The sequence below is a fragment of the Xylocopa sonorina genome, chromosome 7 (genome assembly GCF_050948175.1).
Source record: "Xylocopa sonorina isolate GNS202 chromosome 7, iyXylSono1_principal, whole genome shotgun sequence".
NCBI lineage: Eukaryota > Metazoa > Arthropoda > Insecta > Hymenoptera > Apidae > Xylocopa > Xylocopa sonorina.
The window spans coordinates 13,436,368-13,453,536 of NC_135199.1; the positions used below are offsets into that span (position 1 = coordinate 13,436,368).

A 17,169-nucleotide genomic window follows, 5' to 3' on the forward strand; every position below is an offset into this window, starting at 1 on the left:
ATCATAGCAAGAATTTCTACTGGTAACGTTGCATTAAAGGACATTCTGTTTTGTTACTTCGAAGATATAACGGAGATTATAGTACTCGAAAGTAATGTGAAACTTTACGAAATAGTGAAATAACTTGTTGATAAATGTAAACGTATCGGGCGGACGTAAGTACGAATCAAGTGCACTAAATTTCGATCGGTACAAACCAATCGTAATGTTTGGGACTATGATCGCATTGGTACAATTGAAATATCAAATATATTTTGTTCAACACCAGTAATACTCTTTTTACTTGTACTGCTCCGTGTTGTAAAATGGTATAACACGAGAGAAAAAGGAGAATACTATATGTAATGTTAACAAAACCTCAGCAATTTCCCTGACCCGTAGCCCAATGTACAATTGAAAAATAAAGGGAAACAGTATTTCTTTATATACCTCTCTTTGGCACGCGTCGTTTTCTCTACTCCGAGCACAGCACCTCTACCGACGAAAGGGAAGTAATAAATAAAATGTCATTAGACAGAATAATTAAATATCGCGTTATTAATCATTAACATTTACCGTCAGTGTGATTTTACACAAGTCGACTTGTACATTCTCAGATGAAGGGTACAATGAATACGTGCAACGCGATTCATAAAACAATAGACATTTTAGTAGTCGTCTCCGCGAGAAATAACTTCTTTACATGTCGGACGTAGAACAAGGGTGTGCTCGAACTGAGCAGTGTAACATCCCTTGACGTCGACCAAAGGTGGGTAGGCCTCTACCGCACCCTTGTCGCACAAATCCTTCAAAGCCATTTGATACTTTGTACAACCGACACGATCCAGCCATCGTTTACAAAAAGCCAGAGTACCTGCGACACAAGATATAAATGCACGTCACTAGATAAATATAGAATCGATGCGTATTGATAGATCAATGTTTACCGAAATGCTTGTTGATAACGTTAAGTAGAGATTTGCTACTTTGCAATCTTAATGGAACGAAACCGGCGTCAAAACTCTTCATGTAGTGGGAACAGTCTAAATCGTCGTGGACGATTCCCCTCCCGGTAGACCCGAATGTTTCGATAGCGTAAAATTCGTTTTCTTCCATTCTGGTAGCTTCGCCACCTTTAACTATGGGTACAGTTTTCCCAGCATGGATACGATACGGAGCGATTGAATGACCGTTAAGATTTCTTATAGATTTTACCTGTGGAGATTGATCAACGAATAACTATTGGTAACGACAATAGCATGAATAGAGTGCGAGATTATATGTATGAAATTATAACGGAGCGACGTACTGGATAAGTTTTGCCGTCCAGTTCAACCTCATACGACTCCATAACTTCTTGAATCGCGGCACCGACATCGCAAAGTTGCACGTCGATACCAGCTGCTTTAATTCCGGTGTTCGTAGCATCGCGAACCGCTTCAATCAGCTTGTCGTATTTCGGATTGAACGCCAATGTAAACGCACAGTCGATGATCCGTCCGTTGATGTGCGTACCGAAGTCTATCTTGGTAACGTCGTCGTATTCCAAAACGGTTGGATCTCCGGCGTTCGGAGTGTAATGAGCCGCGCAATGGTTCCTTGAACAACCAGTCGGAAAGGCTAATCCAGCTTTTAATCCATCCTCGCCTATCAGTTTTCGGGCTGTGTTCTCGAGCTCGTTACAAATTTCAATCATCGTCATGCCAGGTTTCACCTGAAATAATCGCGTTTTACCTTTACACCTGTTGTTTCTGTTTGATTTGATTCATCAGCATAATATACCCATTTCATAACGTGTTTTCTTGTTTGTCTATGAGCCTCAGCCGCTTGCCTCGCCTCATTGTAAATGTCATTTTGCATTCTATCAACAGCACGTGCTTCTTCGCTCGAGAAACGCTCCTTGGCTGTTCTATCGTCTACTCCTGCGGCAGAAGGATGATCCATTATCTGCCCTATCGGAAAGTTTCCATCGGGGAACAGCTCCGATACAGGAATAGTTGGAGGATCCGTTTGTTGCTTAATTCCTCCAGCCTTTCCACGCGATTTACGTTTCTTCTTCTTCTTCTTAGCATCGTCTGTTTCCGCATCATTTTCTGTTGCCTCCGTACCAGCTTCTACGGCACAGAAGCATAAATCCAACGTTGTACATCTTTGAATAACCATCTAACCGTCTTAGAATAATATATCGCCTTACCTTCGCCCGTAGCATTATCATCCTTTACTCCGTCCTCTTCCCCCTCTGGAACGTCCGCACTAGCTTCACCAGCACCTTTGGTAAACAAATATTTTCTTCACAACTGTAGTTTACGTTGAAAAATTATTTCAATAATACGAATACCGAAATGTTAAAAGTGTAAAAAGGTATCGGCAAAAGCATGTTCGAATGCGCAATGAAATTCAGGCATCGTAAACTTTCCGCGAAAGGAAGATCACAACAGGAAGTAAAAACAGGTGCAAAAATGTTTCCACACCGTGCCGCTCGTGGACACGTTTGGGAATAATTTATTCCGTGTAATTAGTCACTGTTCCGTGGCTTAAATGAAAAGTCGTACCGCTGCGAATGGAACGAGAAACATAACATCAAGAATACGAAAATATTATTAGGTTCGCGCGCGTAAACAGTTCCGAAGGCGGAAACCGAAAGACAACGCGAGACGCATGATAAGTCCATAGCCTCGAGTAAACGGGCGTACACCGAACGATACACGGAACAACGTACCAGCTTTCTTCTTCTTTTTCTTCTTTTTTTTCTTCTTCGATGCTTCTACCGCACCAGTTTCATGTTCCTCGTCAACGATCTCATCTTTTTCCTCGTCTACCAATTTTTCGGCGGATTTGCCGACTTCATCCAACACGGCAGCCATTTTCGAGAAGAAGCCAAACAATCCTACATTAGACGAATCTTAAAGTTGGACAGTCGATAAAGTAGAGGCAACTTTTAGATAACCTCGCTCTCGTACACGGATACGTATGCTGATAAAACAACCTACGAAGGAAAGAATCGTTTAACGTCGATAACTTTGCATAATGTATAGAGGAAAAAGTGTTGCGTTGTTTAGTTGACGGTCAAAAACATCAGTGATCTTATTTAAAGAATCGCTTTATAATTGTATGTACAAAGTATTACATGTAGAAATGGGGATTTGAAAAAAGTCCCGTTTTCTAAGTTCTCTCGTAACTTATAATACTAAAAATAAGAACTTCCTCGTACAAGATATTGATTTTCATGGGAGAAATCCTTTTGTTAAATGATACGCGCTAGCCGAGCTAATGGAAACATGATTTATCCTACTGAGGAGATAATTAATTCGGCAACGTCCGGATCTTGACATAAAACGCAAAGCTGCATCGTCACTTGATTGTCTGACAATGCCAGTCTCGCTCGAGCGAGGATATGCTTTCCGTTTCTGAAATTTCCATTTAATAATAAATTATGCGCGGCAGCGCCAGCTAGTACTCGGTTGGTTCCTTCCACAGCGTACAGGCCTAAGAATCCTGTCAAACTTTGGACCGCTCCTTCCAAACTGGTCACCGATGGGCCCAAGGCAAACGTTTCTTCCAGTTTAGTGAATCCCTGGGAGGTGGCTGCGTCCCACGTTGCGAAATCCACTACTCTGTTCGTATTTCCTCGAACTTGATCAGCCAGAGTTACTTCCAGATCTTCCAACTGGAAAAACGCATATTTTTTGTGGCTATCGCAATGGAGCGCGTGAGAGTTGAGAGAGGAGAGAATATGAATAGCTTAAAAAAACATGTGCACCATATATTCATCGTTGTATCCTTGCTCGGCGTCTGGTACACCTGTCACAGGATCGCAATCGCGAGCCACGAACCGCAGGGTTGTAGGAATGGTGGCAACGCTAGCATAAACATCTTCTGGATATTTTAATACTGTGTACGTCGTGCCTGGTTCATTATACGGTAGACGCGGGCAAGGAACTTCACACACAATTGCATAGCTAAACGTGGAAATGAAAAGTTATTACTTGGCGGATATGATACCTTAAGAAATAAATGTATGAAGCTATGGTTACCCTTCGGGCGGTTCAACAGCTACCCTCACGTCCTCGAGTAATTGATCGGAAAGGGTATTTACGCAATCGAATTGCAGAATGAGAAGATCTTTGAACGTGTGCTTAATACATTTCACATTATATTCGGTTTCTGATTCTGTCAGTTCGATGACAGACGATGATTTGAGTAGCGAATAGTCCCGAATAATCATTGTTAACTGCGGTACTTGTGACAATTTCTCCATAAAACTTTCCTCCCGCGTTAAACGGGGTTGTTGCGGTTTCACAGCGGTGTGTACTTCCACTTGTGCTGGCTCTTCGATCGTTTGGGCCGAAGGAATCTATAAAACGAAAAGATCATATGTTGCTTGAACTCTTTTCAATTTACTTCCTCTGATTACTCTGGTTAATTACCTGCGATATATCGAATGGCTCGTCCATCTGACTTTGCATGTAATTTCGCAAAGCTCTTTCTAAACTAGGTACGGACAATTGAGGAGGTTGTACCAAAGGTAGAACGGTTGGATCGTTCTGCTGCTGCAGAATAGCGCAATAGTACGCCGCACGGTCACGGACTTCGTCGTCCGAATCTAATTGACATCGGGACAAAAGGACCAACACGTTCGGAAGTAACGGTGGACATGCTGCTGCGAAACGTGCCAACGCGGTAACTGCAGCCGCTCTAACGCTGGCACTTTCCAAAATCACGCGATTGTAAATGAAACGAATATAACGGGAGGGCTGCTTCGAGGTCGGTCCTTCCTGTCCGAGCAAATGAAGTATGCGAACGGCAAGAGAGATATGCTCGCAGTCCTCAATAAATTCGCACAAATGGGCCAATCCGGCTTCCTTCGCTTCAGCATTTACTTCCATCACAGCTATTATCGTGTCCGCGATGGCTGCCTTATATTCGAGTCCTCCTTCGTCTCGTAGCATAGCGGAAAGGAAGTTCATCAAAACTGCATGTTTCCGAGGGAACTTCTGGCACAGGGCTCTGTGAAAATGATAGTAAAGATTAACCAAGGAAACCACCAAACACGTGTAATACAAAATTATGACGACTTTACCTAATAGCTTGTACAACTACGACCTTAAATTCGTCCGAAATTTCTGACACAAAAGTAGCAATTTGTTTCATCAGCCTGTCTACGGAACTTTCCGCGCCGGTCTTCAGCAAGGTTGTAATTGCTAACGTAGCAATAGATCTGTTCGAATCGGTGATTAAGTTTTCTAGATCTAAATTACACGCAGTAACCGCTGCTGGATGAGTCATGGCAACTTTGTTCAAGGTTCTGACAGCAGCGAATCTTAAAGCAGGTTTTTGAGAGCCACAGAACAATTGAAGCACACTAATAGCGGGCGATATCTCTCTAGGACCGCTTCTTCCAAGATTGACCAAAGCGTGCGCTGCTTCGTACACGACCATTTCCGATTTATGACGTAAACAACATTCGATAAATCCCAGGAGCTCTTCCCCTTCGTCAACTTCATCTAGCAATTTACACGCCATTCTAATTAACATACACGCAGCGTAAGGACTTTTCGGGCTTGTTCTCATAAGTTTTGCAACTAACTTAATTACGGCGTGTTTGTCTGCCTTGCGAGCTTGATACAAAACACCAAGAGCATGATATTGAACCATCACATTGTTAGAGTTCAATGCCTCTTGCGCTTCGTTTGCCCACCTACGCGCTACATCTCCGGACACGCTGGTCAAGTGTAAAGAAGACACCAAAGCTGCGCTCGAAACAGCAGGAGAACGATCAACTATAGCTTGTTTCATGTAACGTTCAATAGCAGCCAGCATTCCGCTGTCAGTAATGGTGCACAATGCTCTTATTGCTGCAGCTCTGTACAAGTCTTCCTTTCCGGTCATGTCTTTTGTCAAACTGGAAGTGACTATAATTACATCCTCTGCCAAAGAGCTCAATTCTTTGATGCCCAAGTAAACCAATCTTCTTAAGACAACGTCTCTTGACTGAAACAATTTGGTCATAGCGAAGAACGCCTCGGTCGCCTCCATCGTACCCAACTGTTCCCCTTGGTTTAGCAAGTACAAAATTTTTGTAAGAATGTGCGCGCATTTTCTTGGATTAACCGGGGTGTCGTTGAACGTACGAGCCTCCTGAAGAACCGTCGTCTTTTCTAGGTTTTGGAACGGGTTTCCCCCACCTATTAACACAAGAATCACATGAGCGAGTGGTGAATGAGACGGTACCGTCTGTTTATTATTTGTTCGAGAGATCGTAAAAACTCGTAAGTGAAAAGAATATAAATCAACGTGAAATTACGTGAAATAAAAGAATTCATCGAAGGGAAACTATCTTCCACGACGAGCAGTCGCCTAAACCTGTTTACAAGGAACTGTCACAAGAATAGGATCGAATTGTTTAATACCGCTTAGAAAATTAAACTTATAATAATATGAATGGAACGATGTTTATTTATGATTACCATCTTCTTCTTCCTTCTTATCGCGTTTAAAAGCATTCATTTTCTGATACCACTGCCGGGAAACTGGAAAATAGGAGACACGTCACCTCAACTCTTTCGCATTGGAACCATTGCAATGGCCACCGGCGTGTTATAGCGGCGAAAGGTTGAAACTAAACGTGTACCTTTCATCTGACCAATCAGTTACTAACTGATCGGATACCTACCGTCGATAAAATCGCACAAGATAAAATAATTACGCCGTAAGAACTAGGCGCAACCAACGGCGTGCGTGTACAAACAAAAAGTAGTTCTGCCACTTTCGAAAGAACTCAGTTTGAAATTGAAAATAAAACAGGGGGAAAGAAAACAAGATACAGTAACGTACAGCAAGTTTTTCACCTAGCGAAACCGATTTAATGAACCATTATCTATATATCTATATACCTTTCATACGAATAAAAGCTTTCACAGCTTTGGCACGCTTTCTCTACAATTGGTAACGACACCTAAAGTCTTTTGGCACAAAGGTAATCTTAATCGATTTACGTCTTCTCTGCGGTGCATCACTTTCACTATACTAATGGCGACTAACGATACCGATCATTCGTTCTTTATTTCGGTTTGCGGTTTGTACAGCTTTTTCAGGTCAGAAATAGTAGCCTTCCCGCCGTTCGATTTCGGAGGTCGACCTATTCTTTGTACAGACTGAATTTTCGTGGATGCTGAGTGGTTCTTTTCGTTAGAAATATCCTCCAGTGACGCTTGATCCTCGGACGATTTAATCATATCTTTGCTCCACTTCGTTAACCATTCGCTGGCTGCAGTCTAATAAAAAACGAGCAGAAGAGCAAAGCATCGTAACGAACTGCTTTCACATTTTTCTTTTTTTGAATCTCAGATCGAGAGGCAAAAGACGATTACTTGAGATTTACCTTATTGCCGTTGTTATCCGGCGTGGGCACCGCATTCAGCGCCTCCCCCTTCTTCTTTAATCTCTCCAATTCCCTCTGTAATTTGCGTTCCATCTGATACTTGGCCACTGCTTGAGCCAACGGTCCAAGCTCTCCTCTCATCGCGGCGCTCAGCATAGCCTGTACAGAGAGTAATCCTACTCGTTGCCAATCAAAAGATTACAAATTAAAAGCAACCATCGTACTCACATCTCGGCGCCTCTTTGAATCGGCTTGGCCGATGGGATCGGTTTCCGTTTGCGGTCCGAGTTCTAACAGTACCTGAAAATCCGCGTGGTCGCCAAGCCGGAAACCTACGCCTATCCTCGAGTCGGTACCTGTCGCGGGAAATGATAATAAAATGAAACAATTCCGTCGATACGCATGTTCCGAGTCTTGCTTGTTTTAAAAGCGTGCCTCGAGCTAACGAAACACGCGCCACTAGTGAAAGTGGTAGTCGCGTGACGCGGTAAAACGCTCTTGGCACGCGAGTCGTGTCGAGGAACATTTCGTTGTCTCTTGTATTTCTGAAACAAGGATCATGCAATACCGTTACCTTTCTTTATCGGTGGGATGTTCGAGTAGATCAGGGAAAGTATCGTGGGCAGTTCGTCTGGGATAATCAAGCACGTCGCATCTGAAACAATTGATGTAATCAGAGTCTGGCCCGTACAGTACGGCAATCCTATTTTGCTAATCGGTCAGACTATAGTCAAGGATTATTGCGACACGAGTAGACACTTCTTGTTGGAAGTAGGCGAAGGACACGGTACACTTTGTACTTATGAACCAGCACTTACGCTGATAAAAAAGCAGTAGGATGCACAGCTTCACTAGGACAACCTTCGTGCTCGACATCTTTTCATCAAAGAGGTCTCCCCTTCGTGGCTAGATAGCTGGTGTATACGTGCACGTATTCGAACTTGTTATTCAAGAAGTCTCCGAACGTTGCATGACTTTCCTTTCATGGATTTTCTGCGTCAACTGAAATAATAAATCGACGTGACAGTCGTTTGGCTCGACGACACTCGCGGATTCACTAGTTCTGAATGGGTGCGGAAACGTGCACCGACTAGACGGCGGCGTCCGCTTCTACTTACTTACATGAAAGTGAAATCTAAACGTCGGCCTAGCGGGTAACGCGGTGCTTCGAGCAGGACTGAACCGAGGTTCGCGTTCCTCGGCATCGCCGGTGCGAGAAAGAGCTCTCGTAAGAAGTGATCGAGTGAAAGGAGACGTCGTATCGAGGATCGAGGTCACGGAGTCCAAACGACGACGGGCTGCGACGACGAGGACGACGATGACGACGATGGGGACGTCGTCGATGGACTCTCTCTCCATTTCCTTATTCCCCACCGCCTTCCTGCTTCGAACCGTGTATGTACTCGGGAATTTTTGGGACGTTCAACTTAGTTCGCTCACCAGGGCATTGACCGATCGTTCCTCGAGAATGTCGCCAGTGGAAATTCCAAACGGTCCAGTCAACAGACATCCTCCGATCACCATTCTTCTTCCTCCTATAAAAAGAAAATAGTGAAAAATGATATCGCGAAAGGTAATCATTTTACTGAATAAGAATACCTCAGCAGCAATGTGGAAGGATTTACCTGGAAATTAGTCGTGCCAGCGATCGTGCTGTAAAAGTGAAACTACATCGTTGATTACTGTTGCACCGTTATCTTCAATGACAACTGGGAATCTCTTAGGTTTCTTCCTTCCGCTCGACGAGACCGTTTAGCCATTGTTTGATTAGGTACCACTCGATGGATACAAGTGACTGAGCTCTAAGTCTTTTCGTTTCACCCGTTGCGTCGTACGGTACAATGTTGCTTCGGATCCAGGTATCGTATCCATTCAAGAATACAGTGAAATTGAAACTGATACGCGTAATCTCGTAACACTAGACGCGTTTCGAACATTTTTACCTTTTTTTCTTTTAGTAATACTGACTCATTCATCGAGTATTGTGAACGTTAATAATGTGAAAGTCGCTAGGAAGGAAATACGAGTATTTTTCGAAACATCGGTGACAGTCATTATAGATGCGTGAGAGAAGATGGCCAAATAATGAAACGACTCGTTAGGCCAGGCTTTAGAGAAGCTATAATTCCATCTAACGAGATCCTCGCTCCTTTTAAAGGATCCTAACGCTTTGGAAAATAAAACACAATGGATGTGTTGTCTGGAAATTATCCTTGGTAGGCGTCCCTCTAGACCATTAACTTATTATACGAAGCAGTTTGTCAAATAGCGCATAAATTATTGCCAGACCGCCGCATCCACGTGAAGAACCATCCGTTACTCGACCTAGTGGCTGTCGTACATAAATTAACAACACGTGACACTTTAGTCGATGCTCGGTATAAATTAATCGGATTATAAAGTAAATGCAACGCAAAACAACGAGGACAGTTTTTGTCAAAAGACGTGATGGTATTATCCACTGGTGCTGTGTTGGTGGTAGTGGTGTTGATACCGTACGTGGCCACACGTGCGATAGCGCACACGTTATCGGTTGTGACCCACAGTTTCCTCGTTCTATGTTCAGGTTTGCCCGCGTATAACGTTCTACAAGAATAGCAGTCGTTTTAATATAATATTTTATTAAAATATTTTCCTATTAGAATAGAATTCTTTACTGTGGTTTACCTCGTTCGATCCAGTGCTTGGTAATAGCGATGCGTGTCTACGCGGACATACAGAGAGTCGCATAAGCGAGGTGACTGGGTAGTTCGACAGCTCGATGGATCAGACGCGTCGGCTGTCCACGTTTGAACGAAGAGCGTTCACTCGATCGCTTAGGATAATCGAGGTTTCGAATGTATCAGCGTGAGCCGCGTACCGCCAGCTGTCGGCAGGTTAGGCAGAGACGTCGGAGCCAAAGGGGGGCACGTAGATAGCACGTTCTATGCAGGCAGCCGCGTAACTACGTTTGTCGTTTACCGGGAGTCGAGGCTCGCGCACGAAGAGAAGGACGCGCGCCGGTTCCTAATCGTTCTTTCGGCCTAGTTGCCGCTGCGTTTATCGTCATTCACGGGTCCCGCCTAATTGCTTTTTAATACTGCGGACCTTCCTCTCGTCATGGAATCCTCTCTTGGCCGAGTGAGTACTGTCGTTCGTGTTCCTTGCTCTCGAGAAGTTACACGAATTTCCCGGTAATTCTGCAAACGAATCATTTTTCTAAAGTGAGAAAAACTTGCTCGCTTCGATCGAGGAACGGTTTTGTCGCGTTCGCGTTCGATACGAAACACGTAACACCCGGAAAGAGAAAAAAAAACATCGGCATAGTGTACGAGTATAGTCGACACTTTGTTGCCCGTGACGGTACTCCGGTGAACTAGTGACTTAAGATAAACGTTAATTAGACTGGTATCAGCCATATGCCGTTTTACGCGTCTCTTTCAACAGGTGCTTTATCCCGTTTCGGTCGAAAGACGGCGCGAGTGGAGCGAGTAAAGAGGGGAAAAAAATAGAACCGCGAAAAGGTGGTAACGCGTCGCGAGTACCCTACTGTTTTTATCGAGCGTGAAAAGAAACGCAAGTGTTTTCTGCTCCCGTTTACGTGGTTCATTTCGTTTCGTAAACCCTTTAAAACGTGAGAGCCGCGCGACAGATCCACAGCCGGTGGACACCATCTATTTTCTTCGTTAACCGATCGTCCCATACGCATGGTTACACCTGCGCTCGAGTAACCTTGAACGTCCGTTTCCAGTGAATGGTGCACGATGACTTTTTTGGCCCGTGGGGCCGAATTATCATCATCGCGGTGACAGGAGTGATCGTCGTCATCGTCTTGCTCTTGATCGCCTGTTTTTTCACGCCAGGATGCCTCGGATACGAATGCATCAGAAGACGAAGTAAGCCTCGGGCCCTTTTTCTATCCACGTTCAAACGTATGACTCAACAACCCGCTATCGAAACTTTCACGGGCATATTTCACTTATTATCTTTAACGGATACCGCGGAACAATTAACCATCGTTATCGACGCTTGGTATCGGCGAGGTTATAACGCAACTAAATTACAGCGTAAACAAATGTGCGCGCGTTTACCAACTTCCACGAAGTGTCGTATTCTGTTTAACGAGAACGATGCGACGTTTATTTTATTAAACGGATACTGAAACTCAACGATGCGCGAGACAGTTCGTGTCAGTGGCTTGCGACGATTAAACGCGGAGGCGTCTGGCAGCTAGCTGCCTAAGCTAGTATAACGTTTAATTTCCCCGACACGTCTACGAGCTTTGCTTCCGCGCGCACGTGCTTCTACACGAAACGCGTACGCTAAGAAAAATGAATTGGCTGCCCGTTTCCCTTTTGATACCTTTCAACTCGCTTGCGTACACAACGCGCATCTACTGTACCGATCAGCGTGGATCACGCAACCTACATCGAAGCGCAATTTCTTTGTCCAAACGGAGATTTATGCAACGGTGGAGCACGGGTGTTTCATTGAAAGGGAGGAAGCTTAAATTCCTGCATCGTGATTCGACCGTATACGTCGTTGATACGTTACGCCATTGTTCGCGCAGTTATATTTATACACACATGCAAACGACGTTTTCTTCGTTTCCTCCGCGATGTTACGTAATTAGGTATGTCATCCTGCAAACGAACCGTACACAACCTTCCAATAGCGCCGCTATGGAAACGCCCATCCTCTAACAGGCGCAGAACAATTTTATAAACTCTGCGCTGCTTTCTTGCTAACGAGTCCACCGACGGTCGAGATTTTTTCCATCAAGGCTGTTACGGATAGAGTCTTGACATCGTCTTGATCGTTCCAGATAGACAGCGACGGATTTTCATTTACAAACCGCGCGATTTTCCATCTTGTAAATAGACAGGTGTAGGTATCTCCTTTGCCATCGTTAAGAGATACAAATCTCGAACAGTTTCGTCAGCGTGGCGTCACGACGCGACGTTGAAATCGGCTCGATTCGTATCCGTTAACTGAACCGCGTAATTAGCAAGCACCTAAAGCGAATCTTGAAACGGGTAGCCATCGCGGCTGTTCGCAAATTGCATAATCAAAGTCATGAATAATTCCTTCCAGAGCGAGAAGCAAAAAGTAAGGCGGTGCATGTCAAGAACAAACATAATGACGGCGTCAAGTTGAACGATGTCAGCTACAGGTCATGGAGATTGGGTAGCCTCTACGAGGACGGTAGCAATGGTACACCGCGATTACTAGATACTAATGCGTAGTTTTAATTCCCGCGGATAACGAGACGTGTTCGTTTTACAATTTCTAAAACGGTGGTAAATATTGTGCGCAGGTACGATCAACGAGAATCCCACCCCGACTGAAAGGCATTCATGGAATTCCGCTAGCACCGCTGAATTCGGTTGCGTCGATGCCTCATCCACTTTGGTAAGATTCGCAATATGAAAATTCATTTTCACCTCGGTCGGGATCGTATTCATTTGTCCGCGCGATATGGTTGCAGAACTTGGTGCAAAAGGATAAGCAAAAAGCCGGAAAGAAGCAACCAGAATTCCCGACAGAATTGACGATAAGCTTGCAGTACCTGCCGCCATGCGAGGAGACCATCACTGGGAAATTCGTTATTGGCATCGAGGTACTAAACGATTGTTTTTGTCCGCTATCTCAACAACACGACAAAGAATTTGTTATCGCGTAAATAATGATTACATTATACCGTTGCGAAGGATGACCGCGTCGTTAGAGTGCGACGCGAAACGAACACGCATTGTTGCGCAGTTCGCACCTTTCCACGTGCATACATATGTTTCAAATATGTTCGATATCGTGCAGGCGTTATCCGGTCTTCCGCCAAAGCAATACAACTGCACCCAGGAGCCGTACGTGACTCTGAACATAGTGAAGCAATCGTGGAATCATAGGAACCGGCAGAAGTTACATAGTTTTCGAACGAGGAGCGTCAGGCACACGGCGAGCCCTATTTTCAAAGAGACGTTTGTCGTGGCGAACGTAAAGCCTCAGGAAGTTAAGGTATTCTCATCGCGCGTATTTTACTGCTGCATTCGATTCAAGGCTACAAAATGCGTCACTGATGCAAAACGCGTGTGTACCATGAAACTTGTTTCAAGTACGTAACTTGCCTCTTATTCGATGCCGTTGAGGTTTGAGCGATCTGTATAAGATAATACGTGAGAGTTTACAGAAAAAGGGAAAACGGTTCTTAAATAAACAATCGTTGAAAACGCGAACGCGCGATGCAAATATGGAATAGACCGGGGAAATAAATAGCGTGCCAGAGAGGTGACGTGTTTCCTTGCTACTTTGTAAGATTTATCGTATGTGGCTTTATCACCTTTTTAGGAGTGGATTCTCGACTTTGCTGCGCACGATCACGATAGGTACGCTAACGACACAGAGTTGTGCACTTTCAAACTATCATTGAAGGACGCGAAACATGTCCTACATAGTCCGGAAATTCACATGTTCAATTTCAGAATGAAGGCATCCAACGTGGTACTGTCGTAAAGCATGTTTAAATATTTTTATTTCTTCACTTTTCGTACACTCGCTCGGGGACAAGTAATACAGAGAAATTTTGTTCGACGTTACAGGAATATGGAAACATTTTATTAGGTATAAGTTATTTACCCACAGCACAGAGACTGACTATAAACGTAATGAAAGTACGTGACGTCAAATTCACGCAGGTGGTACCAAGTTTGAGCAACTTTAGTAAGCGTCGCACTTAATTCTGTTTGCGAGCGTTTTCTTCTTGCGAAGCCGTGCTACTATTCCCAACTTTCAGATCCCTATGTCAGAGTGTTGATGCTCAATGGAAGAACAGGGCAGCGAATTAAGAAGAAGAAAACAAAATTTGCCATCGCGAACGCGCAGCCAGAGTTCCACGAGACTTTGACGTTTGACGTATCGTACAATCAGCTGGACACAGTGCAATTTCTCGTGGTGCTGTGCAACAAAGTACGTGTGTACAGTTCCGATGATGGTTTCTAAGCGTTGGCCAAGGAAATTAGGCTATTACTGAAAACTGATTTCAGAGTTCGCCCGTCGTTGAAACGTTTGGAAATAACGGGGACCCTGCGAGCGATAGCGAGGACTCTGTGTCATCCATTCAAAGGACGAAAGACATTAGCATCGGTAAAGTTGCGCTTGGGAAAGGCGTCAGAGGTTCTACGGAAAGACTGCACTGGTTTTCCGTACTTCAAAATCCAAGAAAACTTGTCACCGTGTGGCACGTGTTGAAATAACAGCGAAGGGACCGTTGAACGTTACTGCTCGAACTTGCAAATATATTTCAACGATAGTATATTTTTTTAAGTACACCATCGAGCAACGACATGTAATTAGGCTTTTCAGTATTCTTGGATATAATCGATCTTATACTTTTATGTAAATATTTCGTGTAAAGCAAACAACATTCACGATAATAGGTAAACAGTGCCATAGAATAGACGGTTAAAGTTTTTAACGTTTGCACGAAGGTGGGTAGCTTTAATAGACGAGTGTTCTCTCCACTTCTGTGGACTCAACGCATTTCGAGCAATAACGTTCGATGTTCAATCTCCACGTATATATTTTACGTTACACGAATATATATTTTTTCATATTTATTTTATAATTTAACAATACCAGCGCATAGGATCGCAACCAAAGATTGTGAATATTGTAAATCTTCTAAATATTTATGATACCTCGTTGACACATAAAATATTACTTAAAATGCAACAAAATAAATAATCATGAACCACGTGGTTAGATTTCTAACCTTCGATAATCGAAACGCGCGTCTAATCAAAGTGATTACCCGATCAAACGCAATTAAGTTAAGAAAACGCGGTGAGAGGAGGGTAGATTTGAAATATACCGCGTTCGGATAGCGCGACGATAAGTTCCGGCGTCGGCCGCAGAGGGCACCGGTGCCGTTTCGATTGGTCTCGTAGCAACGTCGGGGAGAGGTGGCCCGGCCAGTGAGCTTCAGTCTGTTTTGTGACTTGTGAGTGTCTTGTGTTCGTCCTTGTCGTGTTCAGTTGATTCGTTTCCCCCTTTTCCGTCGCGAGTTCAGTTCTATCCTCTGGGAAAAAGTGTGCTGTGCGCGAGACGTACGCGGACGTTCATCGAACGGTGAGTAATCGATTTGTTCTATCACCTGCCCGGTTCCCTGCGAGCCGGAGACCGTTACGCTGGAATTGTAACCTCCAAACGCGGCCGAGGTCCTTCCACGTAGAACGATACGCGATGCCTGCTATCTTTCTCCGATTCTATTCCACGCTTCGATATCGAACGGCCCGTATTATCGGTGATTTAACGATCGGGGACGAGAATCTGTGGCCGGCTTCGCCAGTCTCGTAATCCACGTTTGAAAAGGACTAAAGCATATCGGAACCGCTTCTCGCGGTAATGTCAACCGCTTTTTGAATATCGTCCAATAGCGACGCTCAGATCCTTCGTTTGGGATGCTTGAAAACACACGGCTGCCCGAAGGCCGATCGTATCCTGAAACTCTCCGAGTTATCTCTCACGTTCGTGCAGGTTCGCCGCTGATACTGTTCGCACGTAAATTTCGTAAGCGATTTCACGGTTTTATTGAAATTCAATCTTGGGATTCCCTATTCGATTCGCGCGGTGCCCTCTCGAGCAGAAAAGGAGACCGAAGATGTCGACTACCTGCTCGTTGTTCCCCGGCCGAATCGAGTTTGACCTGCCGTCCTTTTGGTCGCGTCGCCACCCTCCTGTTCACTCCAGTGTGACTAAAGTGAATTTAGTGGCCCGCCTCCGAGCCTCGATCTCTTAATGCGATCGCTCGCTTCGGCTAGATACTTCCCGCCATGTCGTCGCGTAGATATTTTGCATTCGCAGACGTTCCACGCTATCGTCGGGATCTTGATCGAGCATCCGAGACCGTAGTCGGCGGCGATCGCAAAAAGTGCTAGGGAATTGTTACGAAACGATCGGATACCGTCATCGAAGTTGTGCGAGTGATTAATCATGGTTTTGAACGGTTCGCGAGTTGTATCACTTTCGCGTGACGATTTCTGCATATGGTGTCGCAGATGTGCTTTACGTGCGACTACGGGCGGGGAGGGCGAAGTTCGCGAACGGTTCGCGTTTGTACGAGAATTATTCTAATATGCTCGTAATTGTCATCGATTACAGAAGGAGGTCCTGACTTAATTCCTTCGAGTAAACAACCAGCAAGTGCGCGTATACTTCGATGCAGTGGAACGTAATTGCTGAGATGTTATTAAAGGAACGCGTAAGTTTCATTCGCAATTAAAATTCATCGCCGATGGGCAGAGATACAGAGTTGTTTTTCGTGTGCGTTTCGAAGTATGCAAAGTAAAGTCGTTTTTGCTTATTCGTATTCGTACCTAACCTAGCGTGCCTTCGGATATCTCTGCGTCTATCTCATCGCCGTTTTCAAGTCGATGCAACGTTCTTTCGAGCGTTTTCCGATAGCTCGACGAATTCGAATTTTCGCATTCTCCTACGTGCGGCAAATACGAATAACAAAATAACGCGTAGGGTACCAGTAACGATCGTCCGCGATTCGATAACGTTGCCATCGCACGGGCGACAATCGAAGAGTATCGGTCAGCTAATTCGAGGACCGTTCGTTGCCGATATTTTTATACGTTAGTTTACTTTCTGCGTTTATACGTGTTTGTAAAATGTTGCACGCTCTTACCAAGGTATGCATGGACTGGCGTTTAATGCAATTAATGCAAACACCTAGTGACATACTTCGTACAGTAAAAGTATGCAAATAAATATGTAATCTGGTAAAATTCTTTTTTCCTCTTGTTTCTTGTTCAACTTATTCGAAACGT

General features: G+C 44.4%; 5 protein-coding genes and 1 long non-coding RNA gene across 9 annotated transcripts in view; 2 read left to right on the top strand and 4 right to left on the bottom strand.

The window, feature by feature from the left end:
• Positions 1-515: 515 nt before the first annotated feature.
• Und (methionyl aminopeptidase und) lies at positions 516-2,870 on the bottom strand. Its single transcript, XM_076898626.1, has 6 exons — positions 2,699-2,870; positions 2,174-2,248; positions 1,762-2,093; positions 1,289-1,693; positions 927-1,194; positions 516-853 (listed from the first exon to the last, which is right to left on the bottom strand). The coding sequence occupies exons 1-6, from the start codon at positions 2,841-2,843 to the stop codon at positions 648-650; spliced, it is 1,431 nt and encodes a 476-aa protein (XP_076754741.1). The 5' UTR covers positions 2,844-2,870; the 3' UTR covers positions 516-647.
• A 193-nt stretch (positions 2,871-3,063) lies between these two features.
• On the bottom strand, positions 3,064-6,585 carry Gammacop (coat protein (coatomer) gamma). 2 transcript variants are annotated; one of them, XM_076897477.1, is made up of 7 exons: positions 6,447-6,576; positions 6,284-6,356; positions 5,060-6,164; positions 4,407-4,986; positions 4,014-4,333; positions 3,740-3,938; positions 3,064-3,646 (listed from the first exon to the last, which is right to left on the bottom strand). In XM_076897477.1, exons 1-7 carry the CDS (start codon positions 6,480-6,482, stop codon positions 3,263-3,265), a joined length of 2,697 nt encoding a protein of 898 aa, XP_076753592.1. In that variant the 5' UTR covers positions 6,483-6,576; the 3' UTR covers positions 3,064-3,262. The 2 variants fall into 2 exon arrangements, with proteins under 2 accessions (XP_076753592.1, XP_076753593.1); XM_076897478.1 differs by lacking the exon at positions 6,284-6,356 and having other exon boundaries at positions 6,447-6,585.
• Positions 6,586-6,875: 290 nt separating this feature from the next.
• Snsl (snustorr snarlik) lies at positions 6,876-8,303 on the bottom strand. Its single transcript, XM_076898517.1, has 5 exons — positions 8,179-8,303; positions 7,935-8,015; positions 7,589-7,716; positions 7,361-7,519; positions 6,876-7,253 (listed from the first exon to the last, which is right to left on the bottom strand). The coding sequence occupies exons 1-5, from the start codon at positions 8,234-8,236 to the stop codon at positions 7,029-7,031; spliced, it is 651 nt and encodes a 216-aa protein (XP_076754632.1). The 5' UTR covers positions 8,237-8,303; the 3' UTR covers positions 6,876-7,028.
• Positions 8,304-8,313: 10 nt separating this feature from the next.
• On the bottom strand, positions 8,314-12,039 carry LOC143425594 (uncharacterized). The gene is made up of 3 exons (XR_013102054.1): positions 11,922-12,039; positions 8,483-8,892; positions 8,314-8,362 (listed from the first exon to the last, which is right to left on the bottom strand). It is a non-coding gene; the product is annotated as an uncharacterized LOC143425594 (long non-coding RNA).
• On the top strand, positions 9,812-14,627 carry Syt20 (synaptotagmin 20). Of its 2 annotated transcripts, XM_076898516.1 has the most exons (10): positions 10,335-10,480; positions 11,091-11,235; positions 12,434-12,553; positions 12,657-12,751; positions 12,828-12,959; positions 13,157-13,354; positions 13,685-13,837; positions 13,936-14,056; positions 14,130-14,302; positions 14,380-14,627. In XM_076898516.1, the coding sequence occupies exons 2-10, from the start codon at positions 11,094-11,096 to the stop codon at positions 14,587-14,589; spliced, it is 1,344 nt and encodes a 447-aa protein (XP_076754631.1). In that variant the 5' UTR covers positions 10,335-10,480; positions 11,091-11,093; the 3' UTR covers positions 14,590-14,627. The 2 variants fall into 2 exon arrangements, with proteins under 2 accessions (XP_076754629.1, XP_076754631.1); XM_076898514.1 differs by lacking the exons at positions 10,335-10,480; positions 14,380-14,627 and adding an exon at positions 9,812-9,855 and having other exon boundaries at positions 14,130-14,350.
• A 687-nt stretch (positions 14,628-15,314) lies between these two features.
• Wdr62 (WD repeat domain 62) overlaps positions 15,315-17,169 on the top strand; it is a 41,212-nt gene continuing 39,357 nt past the window's right edge. The window contains exon 1 of one of the 2 annotated variants that reach the window (XM_076898069.1): positions 15,315-15,463. The gene's annotated coding sequence lies outside the window, so the exon portion shown is untranslated. The remainder of the gene's footprint in view (positions 15,464-17,169) is intronic. The other variant, XM_076898070.1, reaches the window with a different exon arrangement.

What these genes read in the sequence shown, in the direction of transcription:
- Und (XM_076898626.1), bottom strand. Translation starts at nt 2,843, where the DNA reads ATGGCTGCCGTGTTGGATGAAGTCGGCAAATCCGCCGAAAAATTGGTA. An exon ending in GAAAAAGAAGAAGAAAGCTG is followed by an intron (nt 2,249 to 2,698) that starts GTACGTTGTTCC and finishes TGTTTACCAAAG; the next exon opens with GTGCTGGTGAAGCTAGTGCG. An exon ending in GAAAACACGTTATGAAATGG is followed by an intron (nt 1,694 to 1,761) that starts GTATATTATGCT and finishes CGATTATTTCAG; the next exon opens with GTGAAACCTGGCATGACGAT.
- Gammacop (XM_076897477.1), bottom strand. Translation starts at nt 6,482, where the DNA reads ATGCTTTTAAACGCGATAAGAAGGAAGAAGAAGATG. An exon ending in TAAGAAGGAAGAAGAAGATG is followed by an intron (nt 6,357 to 6,446) that starts GTAATCATAAAT and finishes TTCTTGTGACAG; the next exon opens with TTCCTTGTAAACAGGTTTAG. An exon ending in GATGAATTCTTTTATTTCAC is followed by an intron (nt 6,165 to 6,283) that starts GTAATTTCACGT and finishes TTGTGTTAATAG; the next exon opens with GTGGGGGAAACCCGTTCCAA.
- Snsl (XM_076898517.1), bottom strand. Translation starts at nt 8,236, where the DNA reads ATGTCGAGCACGAAGGTTGTCCTAGTGAAGCTGTGCATCCTACTGCTT. An exon ending in CCTACTGCTTTTTTATCAGC is followed by an intron (nt 8,016 to 8,178) that starts GTAAGTGCTGGT and finishes CAATTGTTTCAG; the next exon opens with ATGCGACGTGCTTGATTATC. An exon ending in ATTCAAAGAGGCGCCGAGAT is followed by an intron (nt 7,520 to 7,588) that starts GTGAGTACGATG and finishes CTCTCTGTACAG; the next exon opens with GCTATGCTGAGCGCCGCGAT.
- Syt20 (XM_076898516.1), top strand. Translation starts at nt 11,094, where the DNA reads ATGGTGCACGATGACTTTTTTGGCCCGTGGGGCCGAATTATCATCATC. An exon ending in CGAATGCATCAGAAGACGAA is followed by an intron (nt 11,236 to 12,433) that starts GTAAGCCTCGGG and finishes AATTCCTTCCAG; the next exon opens with AGCGAGAAGCAAAAAGTAAG. An exon ending in AATTCGTTATTGGCATCGAG is followed by an intron (nt 12,960 to 13,156) that starts GTACTAAACGAT and finishes GATATCGTGCAG; the next exon opens with GCGTTATCCGGTCTTCCGCC.